Source organism: Pempheris klunzingeri, chromosome 16 (assembly GCF_042242105.1).
Source record: "Pempheris klunzingeri isolate RE-2024b chromosome 16, fPemKlu1.hap1, whole genome shotgun sequence".
NCBI classification, from domain to species: Eukaryota; Metazoa; Chordata; class Actinopteri; order Acropomatiformes; family Pempheridae; genus Pempheris; species Pempheris klunzingeri.
This window is the reverse complement of record NC_092027.1, coordinates 19,820,827-19,834,346: the sequence shown is the minus strand read 5'-3', so window position 1 is coordinate 19,834,346 and position 13,520 is coordinate 19,820,827. Positions and strand designations below refer to the sequence as shown.

The 13,520-nt window shown below is 43.5% G+C and overlaps 1 protein-coding gene across 1 annotated transcript; it reads left to right on the top strand.

Moving 5' to 3' along the window:
• The first annotated feature begins 1,053 nt into the window (after nt 1-1,053).
• On the top strand, nt 1,054-11,276 carry asns (asparagine synthetase). The gene is made up of 12 exons (XM_070846939.1): nt 1,054-1,097; nt 2,595-2,850; nt 4,492-4,729; nt 4,828-5,010; nt 5,103-5,204; nt 5,931-6,058; nt 6,178-6,304; nt 7,001-7,107; nt 9,120-9,220; nt 10,011-10,092; nt 10,188-10,343; nt 10,962-11,276. The coding sequence occupies exons 2-12, from the start codon at nt 2,602-2,604 to the stop codon at nt 11,175-11,177; spliced, it is 1,689 nt and encodes a 562-aa protein (XP_070703040.1). The 5' UTR covers nt 1,054-1,097; nt 2,595-2,601; the 3' UTR covers nt 11,178-11,276.
• The last annotated feature ends 2,244 nt before the right edge of the window (nt 11,277-13,520 follow it).

Below are 13,520 nucleotides of genomic sequence, written 5' to 3'. Positions count from 1 at the left end.
ATAAATATATGGTCAAACTTCAGAGCGCAGAGGGAAAGAAAATCATTTGTCTGACATAATCTCAGTCAATCTTAATGGGAAAAGAGACTGATGCAATAATGCATGTGTGGTGGTAAACTAAGGTACTGAAGCCAAGCAAGAGGAAAAAGCACTCTGATGTGTGATTCATTACAATGAATAGGCACCATCTTGGAACATAATCCACTTATCATATGTGAATGGTCTTGCTGTTTCGGTGACTGGGGAAATACCACAGTAATCATATAAGGAAATCATCTGTAACGAGCGTGCAGTGGTGAGTGATTACGGGGGGGGGGGGGTGCTATTAGCCTTTAGCTAAGCTGATGCAACATTGCATTGAGGAGGCTACAGTGTCATGTTGGCAGAGAAAAGGGCACAGGCCTGTGAACAAAAACCTTCGAAACAAAACCATTTCTACCACAGTAGATGGTAGTAAATAGATTAAATACGTACACACAATAGTACATTCTGTGATACTGTGATAGATTGTCTCCGCTGAGGCGCAACTTCCAGGTGATGCAACAGTACTCACTATTGCAGGCAGCTTTCATTGTAGTCAAGTTGACAAAAAAACACTAATCTCTCTATCGATATAGCCTTCAAAATAAAACTTTTTACTCAACGCTTCAAGTTTTGGAATAGACGCAAAATGCGCACGAACAAAGATAAGACAAGTATGAAACCTAATGCAAATGTAATTATATATAGACTATAGATATAGTCATAGGACTGTGATCAGTCTTTCACATGTATTTTACCTCAGCTAGCATGTAGCTTTAGCAGAAATGATCAGAAAATGATGTCAATGCGGCAAACTACGACTACTTCTATGTCTATTAAGTATTTGTTGAACAGGTGTAGTTTTAACACAGAATCTCGATCGTACAACGCATTTTAATATAATTTTTACCTACAGTGTTGTTACATTCCCCTCATGAGTACGTACTCTTATTTTGAAGGCAGAATCACTTCCTTTCCTTTTCTAGCAGCAGTCAATGCTGTGGCGTCAGAAAGCTCTTAGCCAAGTGAGACTGCTGCTCTGACATCAGTTCAGCTGTCCGGACCGACAGACCAAGGTGAGTTGACTTTCTAGGACAGAACGTCTGTGTGTTTGGAATTTCGCGTTGTGAACAGAAATACTGACTCTAATTTGAATGGGTTTTTTTTTTTTAAACGAATCCTCCTTCAAAAACTTTACTATATTCCATCTAATGTGTTATCAATGAAATGTATACATGGAAAACTAGAGAAAATGACCAATTCAGAATGAGTAGAGTGTTTGTGAAAATTCGGTGTACACACGAGCCACCAGGAAGCATCTTGACTCGGTGAAATCCTAGCAGGTTATTTCATTGACATTGCTAACCTCCGTACGCTCAGGCGCACCCGGCGTGTGCCGGTGGAAAGTGGTGGGGAAAAAAGGATAAGCCATTCTGACGTTATATTCAAATAAATGCCTCTTGGTCAAAGCCGAGTTTAACAATACCACGTATTGATTTACTAGAGCTCAGTAACCATGCTGTTAACTGTTTAAGATATTCGCTAAAGCTGAGCACGTTTTTAATTGGCAAGATTTTAAATGGAGTTCGACGGTAGGCGCTATTACCGCGAGAACGGAACATATGTTAGCTAGGAAATGCATGGGCTGGTGCCGTCGTTACACGTATGCAATCTGCCTTGGGCCACAGTGAATTCGCGTTATGGCTCGTAAGTCTAACGTTACAAGGCCTTGACATAAAGGACTTACATGTATTGTGTAAAATGAATGAATGAATGAATATTAGCATAGCATAGTGGAGTAACATCAGATATGTATTAGCCCAGCACCGACTGTTGCATCATTTATTCAGAACGTGTGTATAAACTATGAACGGGACAAAATGTTCCCAAGTTCTGATAAAACAAAACGTTATTAGGAAGCCACGGTAATCCTTTACAGTGTACTCCCAATTCGCCTCTTCACGTGGTGCTTTCACTGTAGCACATGGCTTGGCTCCAGTTCATTGCAGTTTGCGGGAAGGCACGTTTGACGTCACACAGGGCCGTGCTGCTTTCATATCTATGGGAAATGTTCAGTGGCTGGTTTTCAATGTAAATTAGTTTTTTTTTCAGAATTTGAAAATCCGCAGTGTTGCGTTGTTCTTAAGGAGCCATTCATAGTTTTTAATCTTACCAATTAAAAACAGGACGTAGAGTGTCAGCAACAGGTTCTTTTCCTCATTTGGACACCAAACAGGCGTGGCAGAATACAGCTGTTCTCTCAGTGCAAAATGTGTAATGCATCCCTTGTAATTCACCAACTGTAGAACAGGCAAACACTTCCTGGTGCTGTGACACCTCCTGTGGCTGTTAACTCACAATTAGCTGTTTGTTGGTGTCTGATCTAATTTGGTTGACAGCAGTTCTAAGAGATCCCTACCACCAGACATTTTCCCATTACAAGTATCTCTCAGAAATATTATATTTTTCAACAGATGCTGAAAACAAAATGGTTGGACTTAGTTGTAAACTGAATACTAATCAACATTGTATATGCTTGTCTCTCTCTCTTTTTTTCTATCCATCTCCCACAGCGTTGAAATGTGTGGTATTTGGGCTTTATTTGGGAGCGATGAGTGCCTGTCGACTCAGTGCACCAACGCCATGAAGATCGCACACAGGGGCCCCGATGCCTTTCGCTTTGAAAACGTCAATGGCTTCACCAACTGCTGTTTCGGCTTCCATCGGTTGGCTATTGTGGACCAGCTGTATGGCATGCAGCCCTTGCGCATCAAGAAGTTCCCTTTCTTGTGGCTGTGCTACAACGGAGAGATTTACAACCATCACACAGTAAGGATATGGTAGCTGTTGATCTGTGTTTTCTTCGGTCCTACAGTTGGGCTGTCAGGCTATCGGGATTGGTCAGGATCTTATGGTAAATGACAGTCTGTACTTGCTACACACCAGATGAATAAGCTGTAGCACAGATTTCAAGTTTATCCAGTCAAAACTGAGCTCCATCAACTAAACTGTTTCACTGGTCATTAGCCAGCAGCCCCAGGTTTGATATTAAGGTGTCAGGTCCCTTCATTTATATTAATCATTAAATACCCACGGTCATCACCTAGCAATAGGAAACGTACCTCTCCACAATGCGACGGCTCATTAGCTGTTCACCAACTTCACTTCCAATCCACTTCAGAGCTAATGAGTCCAGTGCTCCACAGTCATTTACATTTTCTTTTTGCTCTCTTAACTTTCCTTGCGTGCGCACAACCCTGCGGTCTCATGCCCTTCATGGTGATTGGCAGGGCATTTACGTATGGTAATTATAGCAACTGGCTTTCAATTTACAAGGACAACGGGATTCATCAACTATAGGAACACAGACGCGAACAGTTCTATTGTTTTAGAAAACATCATGAATCTGACTTTTGTTAGGACCTTTCTTAGGAATAAATTCAATAAAAAAAGGTTATTGGTGAATGGTCATTTCTGAAATGTCTTGTTACTCACCAGCGTACACAGACACCAATACATCTGTGATAAGCTAATATTGGCCAATGTATTGGTCGGGCTCTACGGAACATATTACAATCAAACAAAAAGTTAAAGCCCTCTTGTATAAACTGGATTTCTAGGGACAAAGTGGAATCACTGACACTGGGCACCAGCTTGGAGGGAACACTGTCCTGTTATGCAATCTTTTTGTGTGTGCTCACAAACACTGGCATTGGCAGGGGGCGAAACCTATACCATCACACATTGGCCAATACTAAGGTCTATCACAGGGCTGACGCACACAAGGACGTGTGTGGAAACGCGAGCAGACACTAGGATTACGCTGCCAGCCATTATGTCACGATTTAAGGCCAACATCATTCCATCAGGTGCTCCTTCCAGCTCGTACAGTTTGCTCTATTTTGGATGGACAAACATTGCGAGCAGTGATCTGTATTTAGACTGCATATCTCGTGACTCCGTCTGCTTTGAGCAGCCTTAAAGATAAAATGTATGCTACATGTCAGCATCTGCTACAGGTCTCACAGAGTTTCAACACCCCACAGCTGTCTGCAGCCCAGGGTGGCGTTCAGGATTTTTTCTATACTCGGTTGAAATCTTTATCTTTATTTTTCATTATCAGCATGTAGCTTCTTAGCTAGGCTGATCACTTGTCGTTGTCACTTGGCAGCAACTGGGACTACATCGGTGGGCCGCTGGAGAGTTCTGTCTGCCTGTCAGACTGTCAGTGTACTAACACAACCTAAGTGGCAGTTGCTAAGGCTATGCGAGTTAGAATGTGACTTTGTACAGACTTTCACTAACTTTGTAGCCACTCTAGGGACTCCACCACTCAGGTCCAGACTGAAACATCGTACATGTTTTGGATGGACTGCCTTGAAATTTTAAATCAAGCGTTTTGCTTTTATGAGAAGAAACCAGAGAACGTAAAATAATCCTGTCTGTGCTGTTTTTGTGTTTTTCTTTCAGCTAAAGAAGCAGTTTGACTTTGATTACCAGACTAAAATGGATGGTGAGATTCTGCTTCATCTGTATGACCGCTTTGGTGTCCAGAAGATGGCTTCTCTCCTGGATGGTGTCTTTGCTTTCATTCTGCTGGACACCGCCAACAGAAAAGTCTGTCTGGGAAGAGATACGTACGGCGTCCGGCCTTTGTTCAAACTCCAGACAGACAATGGATTCCTCGCCGTTTGCTCAGAAGCCAAAGGTAATGGGATAGTTTATTGCCCCCCAACAGTTCAGGGCATGAAGTGATGAAGTGAGTGTTTGATTCCATTATTGAACTTGTTGTTGTTCTGTTCTCAGGCCTCACTGACATTACTAAGTCCAAAGAGTCCGTCGAAATCGTCCCCTTCCCCCCCGGGCACTTCCAGGTGTTTGACTTGAAGCTGAACGGCAAAGTTGAGTCCCTTCAAATGGATCAGTTTCATTGCTGCACAAAGGAGCCTGCTCATGCCATCTACGACTCAGTGGAGAGTCTGCCTACAAGTATGAGGCTGTGTTTTCTTCACTAGTGTAAATTTGGTCATTTGGTAAACATTTTTCAAAAGGACATTTTTCTAAAACTGCTTTCTCCGCAGGTTTTGATGAGGAAACGGTAAAAAGCAACATCAGAACCCTGTTTGAGAGTGCCGTAAGGAAACGGCTCATGGCTCACAGGAGAATTGGCTGTCTTCTGTCAGGTAATCTAGAATCCTCCCATCTGTGTACTGAAACCACAGCCTGTATGTTAAGATGGATGACGCATCTCCACTTCCTCCCACTGTGCAAAAACTCATCCGACATGTACTTTGTTTAGTTTGGCCCATGTCCCATCTATGAACATGGAGGGGGCGGGGTTTATGACCTTATGATCTACCAGAAGCTTGGGCAGATTCACTTTTTGGGAACTGTCTTGTCATCCATCTTTACATACAGTCTACTGCGTTTGAAAGAATTTGGATTCAGTAAAATACTGTCCAACCCTAATCCTAGCTGGAGGCATGGTGTGTAGTGACTATCCACAGGGCCAGCTCAAAATGTCACCGTTAAAAATGGTGCTGCAGCCAGCACTGTGGCTAACTGTCAAGATCCAAGACTGTGATGTGGCTATACTAATGTTCAACACATCCAGTAAACGTGACAAATATTGGTATGAGCCTCTAAAATACAGATTAGTTACAGTTACCAGTTATATTAGCTTATTTTCAATATGTTACTAACATGTCAGTGTCAGCTCATTCCAAACATGTCCAACATTTGCTCTCCTTCTGAAGAGCGAGCTGCACGTGTCCCCCTCCCGCAGCCCAGTTGCTTCATCAGTATTGAGCACGGTGTCGTCAGCTTAGCCTGAGTCTAATTGTTTCGGGAGGCGTTGTTGATGAAACGGGTGGAGATTGACGTGGGTTGTGTTGATGACCCTCACTCAGGTGGTCTGGACTCCAGTTTGGTGGCGGCTACACTGGTGAAGCTGGCCAAGGAGGAGAAGCTGAAGTATCCTATTCAGACATTTGCAATCGGGTCCGAGGACAGCCCGGACATCCTAGCTGCTCGCAAGGTCTGTTCCTCCGATGAAAGGCTTTCAGACCATGTTGATTGCAATTTTTCTGTCTACAGTTTTTTTTTTTTTTGTACAGTTCTTGGTTTTTTTTTAGTCTCTTGGTTTGTGTTTGTCAGGTTGCAGCTCACATTGGGAGTGAACACCACGAAGTGAACTTCACCGCGGAAGAAGGCATCCAAGCTGTAGAGGATGTCATCTTTCACCTTGAGTCCTACGACATCACCACCATTCGTGCCTCTGTTGGTGAGTGTGGGGTTTACAGCGCCAGGAAAACCAGCGATAGGCACAGTTTGTAACGTGGCTTCCATACCGCCAGGTTAGGCCAGTTAAGCAGCAGTTAAATGCTCTTTTGAACATGGCAAATGTGCAAACATACATTTGCTCTAATGAGTATAAAGCGGCCACCATTGTTTACAGTACACCAGGTGCAACGAGCACAGCTCAGAATACACTTCTGGTTGTTTTAGAGAGTGGAGAGAGAAAAGGAACTGATGATCATCGATCAACTCTATGAGCGACCTACAGGACATATACTGTGCCATAACCCATCACCACATCATCATTATCATATTGATGATAAAAAATATAATGGCCACAACCCAACAATCTTCAACATCTTTAAATAACAAATGACCCAAATAAAAAAATATTTTCTCAGCTGTTGGAAAAAGATGTCAAAGATGAAGTTATTAGTGACAGATGTGACCATATGTTTCTCTGAGGATTTGATACTGTCATTATTTATTTATGTCCAACTTTTGGCATAGAAAATACTCTGTTAGTAATGTTCAGCTCTTCATCACCAGTATGAGACCCAAATGTTATAAGTCACCAAGGGATTTGTTTTTATTGATAGGTATTCCTATTTTGATTTGACGGTTTGGTGTTTCATCTCCTTAATGTAATAAAAACCCTCCTCTCTTGTTTGTCCCACTGTAGGGATGTACTTGGTTTCAAAGTACATCAGAGAGAAGTCAGACAGCGTGGTGATCTTCTCCGGAGAGGGTTCTGATGAGCTGACTCAGGGATACATTTACTTCCACAAGGCAAGTCCTGCAGAAAGCACTCCCACGACTGAATGAGTCTCACTAAAGTGTCCCGTGACCCGTGGCACAGCCGCCTATCTCAAAGAGGCTTCCTAAAAAAAGAGAAGCATATTTAAAAGCAGCTGCTGCCGCTACAGTCCAAGGCTGCAATTCCATTACGACATACTATTGGTACACCATCCCCCCGCCCTCGGTTTAAATGACACATATTATACTAGAGTGTGTAACACCACATTATTTCCACCCTTTGTTGGTACTACCAGCTTGCCAGTCGAACCAAAAATCACCCATTTTCTGTAGTAGTAGCTGTGTAAGCTATCTTTAGCTAGCCCTCTAGAACTATCTAGTGCCATGTTGTAAAGCTCCAGGTAGCCAACACCACCATTATCACTGTTTTCAATTTACCGCCTAAAAGTCAGTGTTCTGAACGTTTGCGGGCAGAGCGAAGCCTGTGGCCGTATGTGGACGGCAACCGCTTCATACATCTACGCGGTAATCGAAAGCACCCCCCCTCTACTGCTGTCCCCTCATTGAAATTACTGGAGGCGGCGAGTTACTGCATAGAAGTGTGAAAGCCACATCAGGTTCGAGTAATGTATTGCTTTGTTTTGCAAGGCAAGCATTTTGTGTTAATGTGAACACATAGTATATTGAGAATGTTAGTAGATGTTGTAGAAACCATGCTGTAGAAGTGAGTAGGGACATCTCCTCTGGGTTCCACGAGGAAGCAGTTACACTAAATGTTTGACTTTAGCTGTATTGTTTGGGAACCACTGCTCTAAATCAATGGAAGGGAAAGAACTGGAAGTAAGTAACAATATGTTGAACTATGTGACCCTACTAAACTCCCTGAAGAGAGTCTGCTGACAGCATGCAAAACAGCATCACACAACAGGAGCTGCAAACCCTGTCTCTGTTGACCACCAGTGGCTGAACCTCTCACTGTGTGGAAGAGAAAGGATCAGACAACACCAGGCTTTACTAACTTTGTAAAACACATAGATATATAGATATAAACACACTTGTATATTATTATAAAAAATGGTGGACCAGCAACTTGGTAAAAATATTTTAAAAGTAGCAGGAATTCCAGGTCAGATTAGAAGGTCAGATAACGTGCGGCAGCAGATTGTCTGTCTGATTTATGACTTATCGGCTGTCCTAGCTGGTTTTGCCGGTTGCACCGGTTATTTAACAGTCTGATCACAGTGAGGTTAATGGTCTGCTGCTGACGCATGACACGCACGACATAGTTGAAGATCCAGCTATTCGAGTCATTGTCAGACAGATATCCAGTACCGGTGTTGGTGTCTGTGTTTCCCTAAGTGCACGTTGAAGAGGAGCAGGGAGAGAAGCCGTGTTACCTGTGTGGTCCTTAGACTGCTTGTTTTCAGGAGAAGACTGTATCATGTTGGTCCGACCCAGTCGCTGTTTTTATGTTGCGTATGAATGGTTGAAATGAAAATGAAAAGTATTGGGAGCGACAGTGAGTCCAACCACTGTGGTGGCTCTTCAGCTCCAGTCACACTGGGAGGGGGAAATATTTATAGACCGTTCCGATGTGAGAAGCATGTGCTTGTTTGAAAGGAGCTTTAATTAGGGCTGTGGACCCCCCCCCCCATGGTGATTTATGGTGGCTCAACAGCACAATATGTGGTTGTGGCGTATGTTGATTTGAGCTCAGTTCTCTACAGATAAGCTTTATAGTTCGGCCTTTAGTGGGTGTAAAAGATGTCAACAATAGATGAGACTGTTTTAAGCGGATACATCAGATCTTTTTGTAGCTGTACTTAAAGTAGACTAGGAGCTCCTCACACAGCTGCCCTCCACGTGTTTCATGACCTCCCCACCCCCACTGTGCATCCCTGCCGGCTGCAGCGGCAGAGGGCACGCTCTCTCATCATCGCACCAGTCACACGGTGAAGTGCTGGAAAGACTGGCTGCGGCCGCTGGTTATCGTGACAGCGATAATGTAATGTAGGTGCTGACAGAGCTGTGTTTTCCCCCTTCAGGCTCCAACTGCTAAAGAAGCCGCAGAGGACAGCGTTCGGTTGATGAAGGAGCTCTATATGTTTGATGTCCTCCGCGCTGACCGCACCACTGCTGCACACGGGTAACACCTTTCGCTTCATTATCCACCACCGTCTTTATCACTAACACTCCGTTAGTACAATGACCCTGCAGTGTGTCCATAAAACAGAAAAACCTCTATGCAAGAAAATGCTGTCTTTTAAACTCTGGAAACCCTCTGATTAAACAATTTTCTTCGAATAACGTGGGATACTTCGTCTTTGCATGCTGGAGGCAACAGTGGAGTTTCTCCATCTTTTCAAACATTTAATCACATTTTTGTTTTTAAGTGAAAGAAATCATCTGTCCTGCCTACATCCTTGTATTCAAAACTAGAGAATGCTACATCAGTGTTCTTATGTTTATTAGATAAGCCCGTCATTATTTGAAAAGAAAAGCACAGACACTCTGACATTGCTCTAATTGATGTTGTGCAACAGCTTATTTAGAAATGTTTCTTTTCTGTGATGATGAAATTACCTGAAAGCTTTTAAGATCTTGTTGTATTTGGACCATTAAAAGTGAACTCTTTCACGAGAGGAAAAGGATAAAACGGTTAACAGCAGCATGATCAAAGACCATCAGCAGTCAAGTGAATGATTCATCATAATTGGTGCAAAATGGGATTAACTGAACCTTGATAATGAGCCTGATCATCGGCAGGAGCGAAAGCCATCAACGCTAATTAGGTAGTAACTGATTGTGGTGCAAGTAAATGAATTAAAAATGAAACTTTGAACTAAGTCCTGCAGTCCTCCTGCTTCCCCATTCGTTGTCATATATTTACTTGTTTCTTTGGTCTAAGCTCATCAGATCTATTCCTTCTCTTTCAGTCTGGAGCTCAGAGTGCCTTTCCTGGACCACAGATTCACAGCATACTATCTCTCTCTGCCTCACGAGATGAGGGTACCTAAGGTCAGTTGATGTGGTGTTTATTTCACTGCTGAAAACACAAAGTCATGTTTGGAGGCCCTGCTTAATAACCATCGTCCTATGTCCCGTGTGAGCAGAACGGAGTGGAGAAGCATCTTCTGAGAGAGTCCTTCAAAGGTCTCAACTTGATCCCTGATGACATCCTGTGGAGGCGCAAAGAGGCCTTCAGTGACGGTGTGATGTCTATGAAGAAGTCCTGGTACACCTGCCTGCAGGAGCACATAGAGTCAATGGTATGTGTTGCTTTAGGACCGACACCTGCACGACTAGTGACTTCTCTTTTGTTCAGTAGTGTCCACTTTAATGATGCACCCTCTTTGATAGTAGAAACCTCTAAGAATGATGGCTAAAACCACAGAAAGTACGGTTATGTGTTCTCATGATCGTAAGAAACCAAAAGTTTCCTTTAGGTCTCTTCAAACTGGTCTTTGTTCGTTAAATCAAGGAGAGATTTTTGGTATGAAGAGACCTGTTGAGGTTCTGGCCTAAGCGTTGCTGATGAATAACATTTGTTCAGGCTGAACCCATAATGCAATGAGTCAGTTCTTGTTGGCCTTAAAAACCAGCACACTGGACCACCTGCGTTACTCCCAACAAGTGGACGGGTGTGTTGCAGCAGACTGTGCTGAGTTGTGGGACACACCTGGCTCTGAATACTGTCCGTGTTCGGCTAAGTCGTCGTGTACTGTGTTTTCACAGAGGTTGATTGAGATGCACAATAGACAAAGAAAATTCAACACGAGACAGAAAACTATTATTTGCACGTTTTCTTATCCACTTGGCGGAACGGAGGAAGCTCTGTGAGAGCCTCTATGATGCCACAGCGTCTGAAGTGCCCTGTGTCTTCCCAGGTGAACGATGATCAGATGGAGAAGGCGCCAAAGACGTTCTCTCACAACCCCCCATGCTCCAAAGAGTCCTACTACTTCAGACAGGTGTTTGAGAAGCACTACCCGGGCCGAGCCGAGTGGATCTCCCATTACTGGATGCCGCGCTGGATCAACAACGCCACCGACCCGTCAGCCCGAACCTTGTGTATCTACAAGCCCGATAAAGACGAAGCATAAGCTCCTGAAGCAGCTGTGTCCGTCAGTCATGTTGGCCTTAGAACTTTCTACATCTGTCCTGACTGTAGCTTGACTTCATTAAAGATGAAATTGACTTTATTTGGAAATGGTTATACTGTGCTTGTCTTGCCCTACATGGAGTTTGTCACTTTAGCGGTACTAGTCAGACCCACTGTTTAGGCAGGTAGTAGCAACGGAGGTACAACTAGCACTGATCAGATAATATTCGGCCTTACCTGTTGCAAGTGTTTGTAGTGGACAACCCAAACACAGACCCTGATATTGCTCTTCCTATTCAGGTTGCAGCTGTACTCTAAATGGAGGTACGTTGTGCTGCGCTCATATAAACACCGTCCAGATGTCCTTTTGGCTTTGTGCAAATTGTGCAAATGACCGCATTGTGCACCATTGATTTGTGATGACAGCCACAAAAGCCTGTGGTGGCCAGAAGAAGAGTTAGAGCGATCTAACCCGAAAGCTTTTTTTTTTTTTTTTTTTTTGGATGGGGACGGGGGGGGACGGGGGCAGCTGACCACTGAACCTGATCAGCAAATATTTTGTCAGTCAGGGCGATGCGTGCTGGAGCATAATTCAGTCAAACATTACTCATCACGACTCGTAGTGCGCTTCTGCGAAACGGCTCCTGATCTTACTTGAATCTTATTCCAGCTGGAGGTGCATCGTATGCCCTCAGCACAAACATCCAAGACGCTTTACTGCATGCGCCAATGCGCTTTGAATTTGTACCAGTAGTCACAAAGGTCTGTGTGGTAGCCAAAACAGTCTAACCTGAAAGCAAACTGTACAGCTACATCTGACAAACTCCATCACAGCGTGACAAAGACCAGTTCATACTGCTGGAAAGGTCACTGTAGACTGTCAGGTCTATATCTGCATTGTGTATAAAGGACCAGGCTTTTTTTATTTTTATGTTTTAACCCATGTAGATACAGTGGCCTCATGAAACTATAATTTATTTGATGAATAACTCCAATAACTAATACCAACAAAGTCGAATAAATCTATTCAAATAGCTTCAGACTATCACATGACCTCATATTTGTCAGGTGGAATAACTGTGTGTTTTAGGTGCTAATCTGGAGAAGGACCTCAGTATTTTTTTTTTCATATGTTTCCATGTTGGTTTTAGGGTTTAACCTCAGTCGGATTATTTGGAATGGCAAACACTAAAAGGGCTCCAGCTGCTTGCTATATTATGCAGTTTGTATACGGGACATCTTCCTGTTTTCTCGTGGATAGAGTGACTCATGAACGTTGTCGGGGAAGTTCTGAGAGTCGAGTCTTCCTGCAAGTGTGTATGTGTGTGTTAAATAATGTTGAAGTTAGGGTCAGGGCTGATATGATGCATATTTGTAAACTATTAAATATAAAAATTTCAATGTGACCAAGTACCTTTTGCCAATAATTGACATTGCCAGAAAATGTATTCTATCATGATTAGAGTTAAATGTGGCGTATTGGAAGATTGTATCCACATCTGTTGCTCCTGGTTCGCCTGACAATACTGTAATTTCATAACCATTAACTGCAGCATGAAAATAGTAAGTTTCATATCTCTGACAATAATTTATTGCAAGGCTGCTGGATTGAATTCTGTAGTTTTGTCAACCTCCTATATCATTTTCATTTCCAGCCTTGACCTGCTTCCTTCCTCTCGTGGATTGTGCCTATTGCTGCTAAAATAAATTCCACTGAGCACCCGAGACATGCCGTGTGCCCTGTGCTTCGTGTAAAAACCCGCGCCGTCCACCAGAGCGTGCCCTCGCCTCACTCTTTCACGCGTCACAAAGGAATTCACGACCAGCAACGGTTGAAGTTGAACCAGTAAAGAAAATAACTTTAATTTTTGTTGAGCCACTGGAACGCACAGGTCACATCACACCATGCGTCCGCGTGGAGAACATGACGGCTCCTCCAAAGCCAAAATGAGAACCCGTCCCGGCGTGTATTTCTAGAACAATCAGTTGCAGTTAAACAGTTATGAGGCACTATACAGTGACTTTGGCAGTGCACTTTTCAGCATACCCTGGGTATAGCTTTGCTTTGATGATCCACAACAACATTTAGTCTTTGCAGCGCGGCAGATGGAGGATGAACGCTCACAGAAAAACACTCACATTGATAATGATGCCGTTTCCCCTCTGACCCTCGTCTACCTTCTGCCGGGACAAATGAAACTGGCACAGGCACGGCACTGCTACATCACTACAATGTGGAAACGGAATCATTTTATTTTCGACTAACAGCTACACACAGTTTGGAGAAAACAAAAGCGGCGTCGGGCAGGCCCCCCTCCTGTGGCCGAGGGAACGGCTTGGAGGA